At 42.2% G+C, this 18,806-nt stretch overlaps 1 protein-coding gene across 1 annotated transcript in view; it reads right to left on the reverse strand.

Annotated features, from left to right (window-relative positions):
- Nucleotides 1–13,860: 13,860 nt before the first annotated feature.
- afdna (afadin, adherens junction formation factor a) overlaps nucleotides 13,861–18,806 on the reverse strand; it is an 81,440-nt gene continuing 76,494 nt past the window's right edge. The window contains 3 exon segments of the mRNA XM_042333709.1: nucleotides 13,861–15,237; nucleotides 16,091–16,184; nucleotides 17,846–18,149. Of these exon segments, the coding sequence (XP_042189643.1) occupies nucleotides 15,084–15,237; nucleotides 16,091–16,184; nucleotides 17,846–18,149 (552 nt within the window). The 3' untranslated portion in view covers nucleotides 13,861–15,083.

Consider the following 18,806-nt stretch of genomic DNA (forward strand, 5'->3'; position numbering starts at 1 on the left):
GGCACTATAATGCGAACAAATTAACAGCTTGACTTGTATTGCGATATACACACAACATAAGCGTGTTCTGTGAAGCGCTTTGGGACGTCCTCCCTAAAAGCGCTATATCAAATGCAAGGATTATTATTATTATTATTATAACTACTGAATCCTATGGTAATGAGAAAAACTTTGGAATGCAAACTGCCCAAGGAGTCTACCTACCAGCCATTTTTATAGAAACAACATTTTTACTAAAGATAATACATTTGAATTTATAGTTCATAAAATAAAATAACAGATTTGTGAAGAATGTGTGCCATAATGTGAGTTTTGGACCTGTGGACAGAATGATTGAACTGCAGTTTTATTCTGATCAGAATGTTCACCAGCTACGTTTACGATGTTGTGATGGTTTGTGTTTTAAGGGGTAGGATCACATGTAATGGTGAACAAAGTAGGGTAGAGCAAAACAAGAAATAGTACTATCTAGAATTGAACATCATGAACCAACTCATTACAGAAACAAAGCTACAATATTTTTCCACCAGATGAAATGAAAATTCTGCGCACCACAAGAAACCATTTTACTACCAGCAGAAAAGTTATTGCAGTTGGATTCATGCTGACAAACTCCACAAGACTTTCAATTGGGACAAAGAAAGATCTCATTTTGATGCTCAGAGAATGTGTGCCTGATTCCTGCACACATACCGAATTTGTCTTTATTATTAACATTATTAAAGAGCTGGCTGCAGTAAATACTGTTTAATCAGATTTTTAAAAATCCTCCCTTCAATTACATGCAGCATAGACTTTGAATTGACCTCAGTGGAACAAGTCCAGTAAATTCTCACCATGATTTAGCGATTTAGGCAGTAATTCACTGCCAAATGTCAATATAAAGAAGATAAATCTTGCTGGAGATATGCTCCTAACATCATCTAGAATCCTGGAGGAGGTAAAACACTGTAAATCACTTTGGTCCTAACACCACCTCCTCCACACTCCAGATTGTTTCAGGAGCCCAACTCCTGAGATTTGCACTGTCTGAACCTTCTTTACACTACATGTTCGGTACTGAATTGCTGCCAGACTCAATGATTGTTTGTAGAGACTAAATGGAATACTAAGGAGTATTTCTCCAATGCAGTATACATTTCTTTGAATGTACAATATCACCTAAGATCAGATAAATCCTAGATGATGCCAGGTTTGGGCTTTAAAGGCCTGTAAATTGTAGGAGGAAGCGATATTAAAGAATACAGTACATATTTCCATTAGATAATAAAGAATACTAAAGTAGGCATTACTTCTGCAAGTTTCAGATGAAGCAGGGCATTTTCTGTTTCTAGATGTACAATTCTTTCTTCTTTAGCCTGAAATTACAAATTAAAAAATATTTTAAAGCATTTGCTAAACTTTATTAAGTCCACAATTTTCTACACAGCACGTAACCGTTACATGTACAACATAAGAGTCAACGTAATTGCTGCACTGATCAGTGAATTAAAAGTGGTCAATAGATGCGATAGGATTTTCAATTGTAATAACTTGCACTTATACAGTTCTCTTTACACGGGGTAGAGCCTCAGAGTGCTTAATTGGAAGTATACAACGTAAACATTGCTCCCACTAGCGAGCTCCAAAAGTACAGTATTGTGTTACTATATCAAGAGTGTTGGAGTGAGTCCAATGGTATGACTACACATGCCGCTTACTAATAAACTTGCCACTTAACTACACTGCTACAAATCTTCCAATACCAGGTATTGGAAGATTTGTTCTCTCTATTACTACCTACTGTAGGTCTGAGCATATTTAAGACAATGCATTGCAAGTTTCAGAGACCCACTCATTTTTAAAAGCCAAGGAAAATCTGAGGGCAACACTTAAGTTCAGAGTTCTCCTGCAAAATAAATAATAAGTTCCAACAGTGAGGGATCCTCATGTGTATTGCATCCATTGGACTCACTTCTTCAGCTGCTAAAATGCTCCCAAACTGTGTACAAGGAGAGCCAAGCATTTTTTGGTTAGTCGGAGTCTTGCGCATGCAGAAATTCATCACCATGCTGAAAAGTATCCAAACCAGACTAACAGTTCCATCTACACCACGTACACATAGCAATTCCCGTGGCCGAAATGAAATGCACTGTCTACCAGGATGCACAAATCCTGGTTACCCAATTTCAGAGAGTATTAGGTGCAGAAGGCTGGCTGTGCTGTCGTGAGCAGTGTCCTGGAGGACTGTGGACCTGCGTGTCTCAGGAACCAGGCGACTGAGATAACCAGAGGATGGACTCGATTCAACATTCAATTACCTGGTTAAGCTCCAGCAGTTACCCAACACACACGGTGGGGTTCGCAAACCTCACCAACTTGAGCTCAATACTTTCTTTGATTACGTGGCACATCCCTCTCGGAAGAGCGTATGCACTCCATTCCAGAGAAAGGGAAACCACACACAGCGTATGTGATGCGCTAATAATAATCGTTCTTGCATTTGGTGTTGAGCCTTTCATGTTTGACACCTTTCATGGTTGGAGGGTGTGTCTCAAAGAGCTTCATATGATTTATTGCAAAGTATAGTATTAGTTACTCAGTAGTTTGGATTGGAGACTCTTGAGTCGGTGCTAGGTTTCCCGAAGTGTCACACAGTTAGCTCACGATCTGAAATTGCAGTTTGTTCGGGTCAATGGAGAAATTGCCCGCGATCAGTGCAAGTGAGTTAGGGTGTGAGTGGCTGACACGTATCAAGTCTCCTACATGAAAGGTGCTATACGAATGTAAATTTGTATTGAACTGCATCCTAGGTGAAATGTGCTACATAAATGCAAGTTGCTGTTGGTTTCAATACCGATAAGCATGGTGCTGGGTTTTGGCATGTCAGATACAGGGCTACACACACACACATTCATTCATACACTGCCCTGTGTGTGTGTGTGTGTGTCTCTCTCTCTATCACTACACTCTTTCTCTCTCTCTGCCCTGTCTCTGTCTCTCTGCCCAACGTGTGTGTCTCTCACTGCCCAACGTGTGTGTGTGTCTATCACTGCCCAGTGTGTGTGTGTCTATCACTGCTCAGTGTGTGTGTGTGTGTCTATCACTGCTCAGTGTGTGTGTGTGTGTGTGTGTGTCTATCACTGCCCAGTGTGTGTGTGTCTATCACTGCTCAGTGTGTGTGTGTGTGTCTATCACTGCTCAGTGTGTGTGTGTGTGTCTATCACTGCTCAGTGTGTGTGTGTGTGTCTATCACTGCTCAGTGTGTGTGTGTGTGTGTATCACTGCTCAGTGTGTGTGTGTCTATCACTGCTCAGTGTGTGTGTGTGTGTCTATCACTGCTCAGTGTGTGTGTGTGTGTCTATCACTGCTCAGTGTGTGTGTGTCTATCACTGCTCAGTGTGTGTGTGTGTGTCTATCACTGCCCAGTGTGTGTGTGTGTGTGTGTGTGTGTCTATCACTGCTCAGTGTGTGTGTGTCTATCACTGCTCAGTGTGTGTGTGTCTATCACTGCTCAGTGTGTGTGTGTCTATCACTGCTCAGTGTGTGTGTGTGTGTCTATCACTGCTCAGTGTGTGTGTGTGTGTGTGTGTGTGTGTCTATCACTGCTCAGTGTGTGTGTGTGTGTCTATCACTGCTCAGTGTGTGTGTGTGTGTGTGTCTATCACTGCTCAGTGTGTGTGTGTGTGTGTGTGTGTGTCTATCACTGCTCAGTGTGTGTGTGTGTGTGTGTGTGTGTCTATCACTGCTCAGTGTGTGTGTGTCTATCACTGCTCAGTGTGTGTGTGTGTCTATCACTGCTCAGTGTGTGTGTGTCTATCACTGCTCAGTGTGTGTGTGTGTCTATCACTGCTCAGTGTGTGTGTGTGTGTCTATCACTGCTCAGTGTGTGTGTGTCTATCACTGCTCAGTGTGTGTGTGTCTATCACTGCTCAGTGTGTGTGTGTCTATCACTGCTCAGTGTGTGTGTGTGTGTGTGTCTATCACTGCTCAGTGTGTGTGTGTGTGTGTGTGTGTGTGTCTATCACTGCTCAGTGTGTGTGTGTGTGTCTATCACTGCTCAGTGTGTGTGTGTCTATCACTGCTCAGTGTGTGTGTGTGTCTCTCACTGCTCAGTGTGTGTGTGTGTCTATCACTGCTCAGTGTGTGTGTGTGTCTATCACTGCTCAGTGTGTGTGTGTGTCTATCACTGCTCAGTGTGTGTGTCTATCACTGCTCAGTGTGTGTGTGTGTGTCTATCACTGCTCAGTGTGTGTGTGTGTCTATCACTGCTCAGTGTGTGTGTGTCTATCACTGCTCAGTGTGTGTGTGTCTATCACTGCTCAGTGTGTGTGTGTCTATCACTGCTCAGTGTGTGTGTGTCTCTCACTGCTCAGTGTGTGTGTGTGTCTCTTGCTCAGTGTGTGTGTGTGTGTCTCTCTCTGCTCAGTGTGTGTGTGTGTGTGTGTCTATCACTGCTCAGTGTGTGTGTGTCTATCACTGCTCAGTGTGTGTGTGTGTCTATCACTGCTCAGTGTGTGTGTGTGTCTATCACTGCTCAGTGTGTGTGTGTGTGTGTGTCTATCACTGCTCAGTGTGTGTGTGTGTGTGTGTCTATCACTGCTCAGTGTGTGTGTCTATCACTGCTCAGTGTGTGTGTGTGTCTATCACTGCTCAGTGTGTGTGTGTGTCTATCACTGCTCAGTGTGTGTGTGTGTCTATCACTGCTCAGTGTGTGTGTGTGTCTCTCACTTGCTCAGTGTGTGTGTGTGTGTCTCTCACTGCTCAGTGTGTGTGTGTGTGTGTCTATCACTGCTCAGTGTGTGTGTGTGTGTCTATCACTGCTCAGTGTGTGTGTGTGTCTATCACTGCTCAGTGTGTGTGTGTGTGTGTGTCTATCACTGCTCAGTGTGTGTGTCTATCACTGCTCAGTGTGTGTGTGTGTCTATCACTGCTCAGTGTGTGTGTGTGTCTATCACTGCTCAGTGTGTGTGTGTGTCTATCACTGCTCAGTGTGTGTGTGTGTCTATCACTGCTCAGTGTGTGTGTGTGTGTGTGTCTATCACTGCCCAGTGTGTGTGTGTGTGTGTGTGTCTATCACTGCTCAGTGTGTGTGTGTGTGTGTCTATCACTGCCCAGTGTGTGTGTGTGTGTGTGTCTATCACTGCTCAGTGTGTGTGTGTGTGTGTCTATCACTGCTCAGTGTGTGTGTCTATCACTGCCCAGTGTGTGTGTGTGTGTGTGTGTCTATCACTGCTCAGTGTGTGTGTCTATCACTGCTCAGTGTGTGTGTGTGTGTGTCTATCACTGCTCAGTGTATGTGTGTGTCTATCACTGCTCAGTGTGTGTGTGTGTGTGTGTGTCTATCACTGCTCAGTGTGTGTGTGTGTGTGTGTGTCTGTCTATCACTGCTCAGTGTGTGTGTGTGTGTGTGTCTATCACTGCTCAGTGTGTGTGTGTGTGTGTGTGTCTGTCTATCACTGCTCAGTGTGTGTGTGTGTCTATCACTGCTCAGTGTGTGTGTGTGTCTATCACTGCTCAGTGTGTGTGTGTGTGTCTATCACTGCCCGGTGTGTGTGTGTGTGTGTAGCTGGTCAGTGTGTGTGTGTGACTGGTGTGTGTGTGTGTGTGGCTGGTCAGTGTGTGTGTGTGACTGCCCGGTGTGTGTGTGTGTGTGTGGCTGCCCAGTGTGTGTGTGTGTGTGGCTGGTCAGTGTGTGTGTGTGTCTATCACTGCTCAGTGTGTGTGTGTGTGTGTGACTGCCCGGTGTGTGTGTGTGTGTGTACCACTCACTCTCAGGCGGCTCTCCAGGTGTCGGAGCCGCTGCTGCAGCTCCAGCCCGAGCGTCGCCGCGAGCGACATCGTCCCATTCAAACCAAACCCTCGGCAACCGTCCGCCCGGTCACCATGGAGACCGCCGGAGCCGCGCCTGCGCACTCCTCCTCCTCCTGCTGCTCGAGCCCGGGCCCCGAGCAGCGGCGCCTTCCCGTCTGAGCTGCCGTCGCTGCCGCCGTCCCCGCCCTTCACTGTGGGGACAAACACAGCCCCAGCGCCCGGTCCACAGCCGGGCCCACAGCCGGGCTCAGTGTGGGCCCTGTCACTGTCACCCCATCCCGAGCTCCAACAGCTTCCGCTTATTACAGCGCCTCCGAGCGCCTGACAGTGGGAGGGAGTCTGACCCCCAGCCCGGGGGGGGGGGAGGGGAGGGGGAGGGAAGGGGGGATCTGTCAGCTCCATCAAAAAGGAAGGTCTTTAGGTGGGATTTGAAGGTGGGGGAGAGAGGGAGGGGGGGAGTGCCAGAGCTTCGGGGTGTAGTGGCTGAAGGCGCGGCCACCGATGGTGGAGCCGGAGTGGGGGGGAGTGGGGGTGGGGGTGGGGGTGGGGTGGGGCGGGAGAGGGCACGAAGGGGTTTCAACACTGGACGAGAGGATCTTGGAGTCGACCCCGACGCTGCGGTGGGGGGGGGGGGGGGGGGGCAGCGCGTTGTCGCTCGAGGTGCCGTCCCCCGGATCAGGGGTCAAGCGGAGGTCCCGTCCCGGCTGCTGTTCAAGCGGACGTTAAAGATCCCGGGGGCGCGATTGGGAAAGCGGAGGGGGGTTCCCCGCAGTGTCCGGTCCCACACACCGGATCGGTCGCTTACTCCCATTTCCACGGCTGTGTGTGGGGCAGTGCTGCGCATCAACTGTGGCTTCTGCATTCACCTACAAATACAGCCACGGGGGGGGGGGGGGGGGGGGGGGCGGCGGGAATTGTGAACGAAGCACTTTCGAGATGTCACAGCGAAATCTTAAGCCACTAATTATAATTATCTTATTTACAGAAGTAAAATGCATTGGATTTAAAGAGTTGATTGGGGCAGGGGAGGGAAACCAAGGCAAGATGATAATGATTGTTGCCAGACTACATTACGATTAGTATTCCAATTATTTCATCCACCGAATCCTCAGCAATGACACTGAAAATGAGGCAACAAAATACGGCATAATTTGGCTTGTCTGTTGGTACTTTTATGCTGATGAGCTGCTTTTAAAAACGGTGCTGTGTGAGGTATGAGGAGATGACATGGGGTGGGGGGTGGGGGGGAAACATAAAACGCTGTCTTTATTTTGGTAATTATACCCGAAGCTATCTGCTGTGGGATGGAAGACGAAACACAAGACTTGTGTCTTTCTTTTTCTCGCGTAAAATGCTTGTTCACAATCCACAAGTCACAATCCAGCTTCATTGACATTGATGCACGATGAAGTTAACACCATTAGGCTCCCATTTATTCTTCCCAATAGTTCAGCTGCATTTGTATTTGATAATCCTTGCATTCATGAATTGCATCACCTTTCATGAACTGCATCTTCTGAAAGGAAAATTCAAAAATATAATCAGTTACTTTTGCATCAGATTGTCCGTCTTTTATGTGGATTGTCTGGAAAGTTCAAAAGTAAGCAGGATAGTAAAGTATATATATATATGCTTTGCATTCCATATTTGTGAGTCTCATGATTTGGCAGCAATAAGAATTAGGATTTTCAATGAATTTTAATCAGGAAACCAACCCCCTGAACTCGAGGTTTGTTTTCTACAGTAAACTGCTGGCTTACAGGTATTGGAATTCCCATCTAGCCATAATGTCCACATAAAGAAAGCCCATGTATTTAATATTGCATGTCTCAAAGTGATTCACAAATAATTACTATCAAGTGTGACTATTGTTTGTAGGCAAACGCAGCAGCTATTTTTGCTTGCAGCAAGGTCTCGCAAATAGCCATGAAGTGAATAAGCTAATTTATCCGGTGGATTGTTATAATAAACAATCCTTGCATTTGATATAGCGCTTTTCACATTTTCTAGACGCTTCAAAGCGCTTCACAGAATATAATGTACATTTGTGGGCGAAACGCACCAGCCAATTGCACACAGCAGTGTCCCACAAACAGTCATGGATGAAGTGACCAATTTATTTTTTTCTTGAGCGATTATTATCAGGCGTGTGGAGTAAGGAAACTTCCCCAAGGTTTCACCCTGCCGGGAATCAAACCCAGGTCTCTCGCTTGAGTGCTCTAATCACTGAGCTGCAGGACTCCACTTGCCTTGTCACCGGGAGAAACTCCCTTCTCTTTTCCAATAATGTCATGCGATCTTTAAAGTCCACCTGAACAGGCAGATGGGGCTGTTTAACATCTCATGCGAAAGACATGTATTGCATCTGTTTTAGATTATTTTAAAATAACCTAAAATGTTCCCTGAGGACAACTTCTTCCAACATTAGAAAGTAATATACGATCATATGGCAGGGAATTAAAAAAAACTCAGCTGGCCAATGATCAGACAAAACCGTTCTTAGGAATGATTCTAAGGGGAATCCACGCTATAGGGATCTCTTTGTCCTGTATTACTCGCTTTATGCTGACTACAGGACATGTGAATGAGAGTTTAAACGGAGCCTTGTAAATTGGAAATAAAAAAGTTAAATCTGGGAAAAGCGCTATCGTTGCATCGTATCTCAGCCTCGCTCAGAGGTAGCGCTCTCCTCTGAATCAGAAGGTCACATTGGAACTTGAACTCACGTGGTCTAAATTGACACTCCATTACAGTGTTGGGAGTATGTTGAATGTTTTTCAGTTTCGAAGTTAAAGCGGGGCCTCATCTGCCTGTTCAGGTGGACGTTAAAGATCCCATGACACTATTTAAAAAGAGGAGAGAGTTTCTTCATGGCAGTTTGTGGGTCACTGCTGTCCGCAACTGGGCTGCCAAATTCACTTACACATGCAGTCACTCCATTTCACAGTAAAACCTGCGAAGCCACCTTGAAAGATCCTCTGGATGAGATAGGGCGTTATATAAAAAGCTAGGATTATTATGAACTACCCTGTTTACTTACAAAAGCAGTTACGACACTTGGCAGTGATGACTGTGAAACACTTTGAGACTTTTTGATGTAATACAGCATTACAAAAATACAAATTTGCTCCTATACTTTGGACAATATTAATAATCTTTGTATTTGATATAGCGCATTTCACATCTTCTAGACATCTCAAAGTGCTTCACAGAATATACTGTAAAGTGAATTGACTGGATATTTGTGGGCGAAAATCTGTAGTTACCTAGATCTTTAATGGAATTGAAATAGAAAATGCAACAATATTTTGTAACAGCACACAGCAACCAATTTGTCCACAGAAATATTTCACAAACGGCTATGAAGTGAATGATCATTTTTTTTTAAATCTGAGGGATTACAATAATAATCCTTACATTTCATATAGCACCTTATCATGTCATCAAGATGTCTCAAAGCATTTCACAGGACGTATTGTAAAGTGGTTTGACTGTATTTTGTGGGCGAAAAACTAGTGCCATGTGTTCTTTAATGTCCACCTGAACAGGCAGGTGGGACCTTGGTTTCACATCTCATCTGAAGGATGGGATCTATGTCAATGCAGTACTCACAGGCACTGCAATGGAGTGTCAGTCTAGAATGTGAGCTCCAATTAAAAAAGAAAATAATTACCCCTTAAAAAAGCTGTTATATTTAAAATACATTAAAAAATTGCACTAAGAAGATTTAAAGATATATCTATGTTAGGTATTTAAGCCCAAGAACACCGTAGGCACAAATAATGTGAACAAAGGCACACCACCATATCAGTCTATAACAGTAAGGTGCACACAAGTATTAAATAGTTGTATAATAAGTTAAATAATCAGTTATGACAAATTGTATTATAAGTTAAATAGATGTGAAATTTATTAGTTAAATATTCAAATGATTAGCTGTAGTGATAATTTTAATGCACCCTTATATATTTGATTTGGAGACTCAATCCAGAATATAAAGTATGCTTTGGGAACTGTTACATTTGGATTATCTATCCACATTATATACTGATAGAATTCCCTCTGATAAATTGAGTCAATGATAGAGAATGGTTGCCTCTAATTGGTCATGTAAATCTATTCTGAGCTGCAGCCTCACTGTTATTAGTTTCTAATACCCTTTTTGTTGCACTGTGTCTGAGCACCATCTGGCTATGACAGTCATAATCTCACTGCTGTAAGATTACTGAACAAAGCATCTTGCAAGCAGCAGGGAGAATCCCTACTAGTTTACCTTTGTCTTATGCCTTCACCAAGACTCCCAACAGCAGATGGCTGAGGTCATTTTTTAGATAGGGAATGTATTTATTTGAATGTACTTACTAATGATTAAAATGGCGATCATTTTCGTATCTTTTCCACCCCTGCAGGACTGTTTTATGTATATCGCTAAGCCATGTGATTCTGTAACATCTGACTACATCTGTGCTAACATCAGTGCAAAGAAAGTAAAGATTAAGGTGAATTATTTTGTATTAAAAAAAATGAATCTGTGCTTTATAAATAGCCCGCATATCAGGGGCAGACCACATTTAAAATTGGATCAGATAACTTAAACCCGTGTTCAAGACACTGAATTTGAAATAGAGATGAAAGATTTGGGGAGTGTGAAAGTTGGCAAACAAGCACTCGAGTTATGTGGTTGGTACAAATTTTAGGGTTTATTATTGGTAAACTATCAATCCTCGATGCACGTTGCGTGATTTAGGATGTAAAGCGGTTTCACTGAACAGAAATTTACTGTTTTATAGGGTTTACTGGGTGAGTACTCATCCTGTCATATTTTCTCTAAGCTTTGTAAAGCTGCTACCAAAATATAAGATAATTTTGTGCTGAATTGAGTTCCCTTCTCACCAGTTTTCCAGATTACAACAAGTCTATCACTCAAGAATTCTAGCCTTCTCTTTTGATAAGGGATCCCATAACATTCCTTTATTTTCTACACAAGAAAACACTTCTTGCCTTCTTAACTTTCAATACATCTTCTTTCAGTTTTGAGGTTATTTCTTATCTGCACTGTTAAGATGTTATTTGATTTTGTTCCATCAAATTGTTGTGTGGTATCAGGAAACTCATTTAACATTTCCATTCATAATTTTACTTTTCAATATTTTGAGTCCATGCATGCAAGCTTTGTCAGACTCTGCTGTCTTCAACTTCAATGTCAATGAAGCTAGATTGTGATTTATGGCCTGTTAACAGAAAAGTTACTTTCTGAGTTTACGTTTAACAAAACCACTATCCCGCTATGGTGATTCACTTCATGGCTGTCTGTGGGACTTTGCTATGTACTAACTGGCTGCTGCGTTCATTTGCCAAATATATAGTCACTCCACTTCACAATAGATTCCTGTTAATTCCTTTGAGACGTCCTCCAGATGTGAGAGGTGTTGTATAGTAGACACAAGGATTATTATTAATCTCCCGTCTGCTATCTGAAAGATGAATGCCTGACCCCGCTTTACAAGACATCAGAATTGAAAACAGTGTTCTTCCAGATCCCAGGTAGTCTCAGTCTTGAGAGAAGACGACTCAGAAGTGTATAATCTTTTAAATGGGATTGAAAAAGTAAACCCAGCATACTTTAGGATACACCAAGACAGTAGAACAAGAGAACATAGATTTTTAGAGTCGCAAAGGGAAATTTCAGGACAGAAAGGATTTTCTTTACCCAGAGGGTAAATGACTGGATGGATTCCTTAATACAACAATGAACCCTCGCCGAATGGCATTTCCAAAGTGGAGTTACCGCAGGTTGATGGGAATTCAAGGAATCCCTTAGGAAATACTGCAAGTTAAACTTCAACAACAACAACAACAAGATTCCATTTATAAAGCGCCTTTCACGTCAGGAGGACGTCCCAAGGCGCTGCACAGTTGGGTCATGACCCGAGCAGCGGGAAATGGTCAGGGTGAGGGGAGGGAAGGGAGGGAGCGAGGAGGGGGGAAATGGTCAGGGTGAGGGGAGGGAAGGGAGCGAGGAGGGGGAAGAGAGTCGAGAGGGGAGCTGAAGGCTCGGTCAAAGAGAAAGGTTTTGAGACCGGCCTTGAAGGAGGAAAGGGAGGAAGCGGCGAAGGCACTGGGGGATAGAGTTCCAGAGCCTCGGGGCTGAGAGGCTGAAGGCCCGACCACCGATGGTAGGGCGGTTGGGGCGGGGGACGTGGAGCAGACCGGAGCCAGAGGAACGGAGGGTACGGGCAGGTAGGTAGGGGGATAGTAGGTTGGAGAGGTAGGAGGGAGCAAGGCCGTGAATGGCCTTGTAGGTGAGGATGAGGATCTTGAAATCAATCCTCTGGGGGATGGGGAGCCAGTGGAGGCGAGCGAGGGTGGGAGTGATGTGGTCGCGAAGCCTGGTGCGGGACAGTACACGAGCTGCAGAGTTCTGAATGACCTGCAGCTTGTGGAGGGAGGTGGCGGGAAGGCCGGCGAGGAGAGAGTTCCCATAGTCCAGCCTTGAGGTGACAAAGGCGTGGACCAGGGTTTCAGCAGCGTGAGGGGTGAGGTAGTGCCGTAGTCTGGCGATGTTCCGGAGGTGATGGAAGGCGGTGCCAGTTGTGGTGCGGATGTGAGGGAGAAAGGACAGCTCAGGGTCGAACAAAACGCCGAGGTTCCTGACTGGCTTTGAGAGGTGGAGAGAGCAGCCTTGGATGCTGATGGTGTCAGCGCCTGAGGTGCGGAGGCGCTGACGTGAGCCAATCAGGAGGGCCTCGGTTTTTCGCACGTTGAGCTGAAGAAAGTTGTCTCTCGTCCAAGACTCGATGTCGGACAGGCAGCTGTCAGGACATCGGTGGTCGTGGAGTTGAGGGTAGAGGAGGAAAGGTAGAGTTGGGTGTCATCCGCCTACATGTGGAAGTTAACTCCATGTCTGCGGATGATGTCACCAGGGGGAGCATATAGAGGGTGAAGAGGAGGGGACCGAGGACACAGCCCTAAGGGACACCACATGAGACAGTATGGGGGGTGGAGGAGAAGCCATTCATCGAGACAAAGTGAAGACGGTGAGAAAGGTACGAGCTAAATTCAAAATATAATTATAATATCCCAAGCTACATTAATGGTAATTTACTTGATGCGATTACAACCCCAATATATTAGCCACTTTCTGAAGCTCATTGCAAATTGCTGGTTGAGGTAACAGTATTGACCAGTAACTTAAGTTTTCATATGTTCCTACAAATTCTAAGTCATGACTTGGCATAGAGCTTAATATTTTGCTCAAAATATGAATTGAAAGTTTGCCAAGAAGTTCCCAGAAACAAGTTCAGATAAAAAAAATATTTGAAAATGTTTTTTCCCAGTCACTGTTGACTGCAAAAAAAAAAGCAACTGGCGTTCGCAAGGAAATACTGATGCGAGACAGTATGGGCTTGGTATGTAGTGTTCAGGAAGACGGAAAATCGTTTGAGGACTCTATAGTTCAATAAAAAACTTGAATGAGGAGTGCTGTCAGTGAGCTATTTCATCTGGTGAAGGAAGTATGAACCATCTCTGCAGTTGGGACGTGTGACAATTTGGCTGTGGCTACTGCTCAGAGTTGAATTGGATGTAGCTGCATTCTGAACAGTTTGCTCGATAGACTTCAAATGCTGCAGATTCATTATTAATAAACCCTGAACTGTGAGCCCAAGTAACAATCCCAATCGGACTAAAATAAGTATTTTTTTACTACTAGGCTTACTTGGAAATGGGAAGTATTTTTTATAAATGATCAGGAACTGATCATGGGACAGGGAGAGGAAAAACTGCGGACTGTGGCCAGCAGTTGAGGTCTAATTGTCTCAAGTCCAAATTGCACAAGACTGCATATATCTCTTGCTTCTAATCTCTATCAGCTTGCCCCTACTAGAAAGTGCACATGTGGATATCGGCTGAGGTTAGGATTGATCTTGGCTGCGGTGTCTTCTTTGGTCAAATAATCTACTGACCTACGTCTGGGAGACGTCCTACCTCTTGTCCAGTTAGGACTATACATGTTCAGGCTTTGGTTTGCAGCTTTAACAGTTAATGTGGCGGAAGTAGGACAAGACCTTTTTGAATACATACAAAGTAGTTTATTAAAAATAGGTTGCAAGTGAAATACAGTAGAAATAAGATACTACAGCAGTTCAGATGTTCTCAGTAATAAACACACAATTTAAATTACAGCGCTCTAGTGATAACCACACAAAGAACTCTGTAAACCCAACAGAGCCCATGAAAAACATTTATGAAAAATAACAGTTTTCCTCCCAGTTTAGCTCTGAATATCCAGTGGCATGAAGACAACAGCAATGTGTTTATAAAATATTAACTTGTTCCAGCTGTCTGTGCACTGCTGCTAGTATTCAGGAGTCTGGCAATCGCCCAACCGTTTGCTAATCTTCACATATTGCAAGCTCCATTTTTTTTCCTTCATGGTGGGGTGGCGTGGAGGAGGGAGGGGGAAAAAGAGGTTTACACCATTTACTTTCTATACTGCTTCATGTTGCACAGTTGAAATTGTATAGCACATTGCTTCTGTTCCAAATAAGAAATGGTTCAACAAGTAAAAAAAATATTTACACTCCAATCTTCATTAGACATTTGATTTATTGTACATTTCAAATTAAAGTGATTCCATTCCTAAGGCAGTGGAAATCTACTCTACCTTTAGAAGTGTGCAATTACCCTAAATACAATTAAAGACCACAATATTTTACAGAAAATTGTCAATAACTTTAAAGTCCAGTTTAAAACATCTAGCTAAGAGGAAATTTTGGTTGGAAACAATTTCTATTAAAACTGCACATAGAAGCTTTTTTCCCTCTCTGTTTTATTAAGTGGAATAAAGTGCATACTTCCAACTTAATAGCCACCTAATGCATAGCTGAAACAACTGAGGTACCAGCTGCTGGACAACCAAAGAATCCTTTAACACATGTAAAAGCTTCCAAGTCATAACAAGTTAACAGTTGTGTATACTATAGTTTTGCTTCATCATAAATTTTCTCTTGGTGTAGTGTATTCAGTTAGTGTAATCCAGAAAAACAGAACCCTAAAAATTTTAAGAGTGACCATTACCTTTATGCATTTTTTTAAAAAAAACATTTTACTATGTTCAATTTGTATAGCTAAATTATGTTGTTGGTATGTAACTAACCACCACATTGGTATTTTCAAATCCCATATCCTATTTTACAGTTTCAATAATCAAAGATTTCAACACTCTATACAAGGTAGCATTGACATAATTTGTACTGACTTTGCATTGAAAACTTACTAAGGCTCCAATTTCACTTTGTGTTCAGCTCATTTTCTATCTCCATCAGCCTTCTTGATGCCTTCACCTTGTTGGAAATATCTTGACCATGTGAGAACAGACGTTGGCGCTCTTTAAAAGTTAAGTTTTCTGGAGATCCTTTCACTGGTGCATCTGGGTCTTGACTGCTGAAAAGAAAAGTAAATTAATGCACCACAAATGTCCAATTCCATTCAAGATTTATTACTTTTATAATGGACTATATTTGTTTTTCAGCAAATATACATTACAGCTACTTAATTGTTAAATATCACCAATTGTACTCTTGTGTATGTGACCAATCCTTTTTTTCCCCAAATGCTCAGGACAACACAGGAAGGCCTCTTCTTAAGTAACAATATTGAAATGAGTAACCATCCAAATAGGGAACTAGCCCCCAAATTAGATCAAATTTCTTCTCTCCTGTTCCCTGAATTTCTGAAATATTGCAATAAAAATGTTTGAGGTCTCTATCCATTTGTTGGACTGAACCCTGCTTTCTGTTTAAAGAACTTAACATGATTCTCCCCCCCACCTCCCCATCAGCTGGTAGTCTCATAGAGAAACCCATAACTGTGCTTACAAGTATCCAAACCAAACCACTGAGCATTCCATATATGCAAAATGGAAAATGCACGCTTCCCCAGAGTATCCTGTTCACCTAATCCTGGAAAGTGCTGGTGCAAGTTGGCAAGAGCCAAGGACCTCATTGTGTTGGGAGTTTAACCAGCTTGCCATTGTGAACACTGACTAGTAAGATACCAGTTGAGTGTACCCTGGGACTAAAAACTATCTCCTATTCTGAATGTTTTTAATTTAAAGAATTTTGTACATTTAATAGTTTGAGTTCAGTCATAAATTCTAATTAATAATTGTTACAAATGTGTACTATGTGCAATACATGCATTTGATGTTTGCATTATGTGGTGCAATAAAGATTGCATTAAGATGGTTTCTTGCAGGTCAGTTTTTCCAATACTGACAACTCCTTTTTAAACTCACCCTTTATTCTGCTCGAGACGTTTCTCTCTTGGGCCTTTGTAAACTTCATTTGCTCCAACGACATTTGTGTTAGATCCTCCGTACGTATTGAGCCCTAATAAATAAATTCAGTATTTAATTTGAAAGACTCATGCCACAACTGGAAAAAGCAAAATCAAACAATTATGCATAATACGAATGAACATGCAAAAAACAAACAAATATGGACATAGATTCAGTCAGTGAGTCTTGAAATTGAATGGTAGTAAAATAAACTATAAGTGTTGCTCATGCTAACCATTATGGAATTCCACATCGTAAGATTTGTTTATTTAGGGAAGTACTTTAGATCTTACTTTATTAAAGATCATTCAGCTTGACATCTGTCTAAGCTGTTCTATAAAATGCTTATTTTAAAGTTGGGGCAGGAATGTAAGAGCCAAGTCAAAATGTAATTAAAGAACTATAGTAAAAGACTTTTCCTTTGCATCTCCAGTTACCTCCAAAATCTGATTTTTTTAAAAAAAATTATACTAATGTATAAATAATTATATTTATACTATTAGATATATACTCAATGACTACAGCTCTTTAAACTTTTTTTTAAACACAATTGTTCAATCTCAATTACAATGAATAACATTCTGAAGTGTGGAATGAGTTTAGCAATGCTTCACTTTGCCCCCTAAATTTAAACCACAGATGTTCATTTACTATCATTCAACTATGACGTTAGTTTAAATTTTAAAACAGCCCAGCGGGTGATTAAGGAAAGACTTTATGATATAGCAAATGTTTTTGATAGATGAAAAGGTTATGTGATGATTAAAAGAGAATGTGAATGTAATATGGATTGTATATTTTGCAACCATATTGCATTCAAAGCATTATTTGTAAAAAGTTGTGAAGCCTTCAATCATCTATTGCCATTAAATAAAGTCCATTTATATGATGAAGACTGGTTAAATAGTTTATTTCTTTTGGGTAAGAAACACACATTTATGCTTAACAATTTGAATCTCCTCACAACTTTTACTTATAATGCTTATTCACGTCACACCAGATCAATTCCCCTTTGCCATTTGGATACTAAAAGTCAAGGCTTGAAATTCCTCAAAAACTCTGAAAAAACTGAAGCATACTTTCATGTTAAAAGTACCACATTCTCTTGTAGTATATGGAGAGACATTTTGGGGTGCATTCAGTCACAGAACAGAACAAAATCAAAGCCAAAACCAACAGTACTTTGATTGAACAACGTAAAAATATAATTAGGAATCAGATATCTATCAAGAATATTAAGGGAGTGCAACTAAAATGTAAGGACAGGAGAATCTGAAGATAAGAAATTGAAAGAGAATATTCAGGGATTTAAGGTAAACTGGTTCATTACCAGATCCAGAATCAAGTGAAAATTTTAAGGTTAATTTGGAAGAAAAGAGATTTGTATAATCAGGAAACAATCAGATTATACCATTAAGGCAATTGGAAGTGCTTCGAAAAATCCAAACTAAAGAAACAAGGTTTAAAAAGGTTACTTGTACTTCTCTCTACCTTTCAAACCAGTCTGCGTCATGAAGCTCGGTTTGGATGGAGGGGGAGGGGGCACACCAACTTTTGGAGCAGTACTGTTGGCATTGGCTGATGGTGGTCGGAATGAGTTTGAAAGATAGTAGCCGTCTGAAACCGGGCGGGGCTGACGAATGGGTGGCGGCTGCTTAGGGGCAGGAGGGAGATCACCATACGACTTTCTTGTGCTGGAGTACTTATCCTGACCTGAAAGATTTGCATCTTCCTCATCCTCATTGTATGGGACAAACTTGGCAGTGTAAACTGCATCAGGGGAGACGATCTGTGTTTTGATGAAAGAGGAGATGTTTCTTTGAGGAGGGGGGGGAGCGTTAGATGAAGAGGGTGGGAGAGGGAACTCATACTGCTGGGTTTCAGAAGCATAGTCCCGTGGAAGGGGAGGCCTGTACAGACCAGGTTCATCAGGTTGTAGAAACTTCCTCTCAGCTTCTTCCTGCTGTCTACGCCTCTCAGCCTCCAATCGTGTGTAATACTCCTCTTCCTGTCTTCTCTACAGAAAATAAAGTTCTGTTAGAACATCTGAATTCAAAATGCATCTTTCTTTCCCCTTGGTTCCCTTGACTCCTAACCAAATGCACTAAGAACAACAGATTTATCAATGTCAGATTAATAAATCTGGAAAGATGCAAGTGGAAAACCAGTCTATGCTAAAAGCTTAGGTTTAGGACTCCACTTTGGTTAGGAGTCAACAGGAAAATTTATTGCCAACATTTTCTTGAACTTAACTTCCTGTCACTAGAAAAGAAAATCTGCATCTCCTGTTTGCATCTTCACATCCCCAAACAATTATGAGCCATAGAAATATAGGTACTAAGCCACCCTCAGTTCCTAATCCAGATATTACTTCACAAATCAGCCTCCAGGAATTAACCCACCATGCGATGAGATGATTAGTTTAGTGCTGGTTTAGGATAATCATCCTTGTGACCTGGTATATATCAGACAAAAGCCAACTCAAGTCAATACCAGCATTGAAACCCATCAACAAGTTTGCGTGAAGAACAAACTGATGCCATTTGGGAGAGTCGTTTTGTGCATTTAGTACAAACAAAGTGCAGTCATTTTACTTTAACCAAAATGACTGTTACATAAAAAGAGAGCGCATTTATACTATGAAAATAGGAAAATGAATTAAGTAATCAGTAGA

The sequence above is a fragment of the Callorhinchus milii genome, unplaced genomic scaffold (genome assembly GCF_018977255.1).
Source record: "Callorhinchus milii isolate IMCB2004 unplaced genomic scaffold, IMCB_Cmil_1.0 Scaffold3, whole genome shotgun sequence".
Taxonomy (NCBI): Eukaryota; Metazoa; Chordata; class Chondrichthyes; order Chimaeriformes; family Callorhinchidae; genus Callorhinchus; species Callorhinchus milii.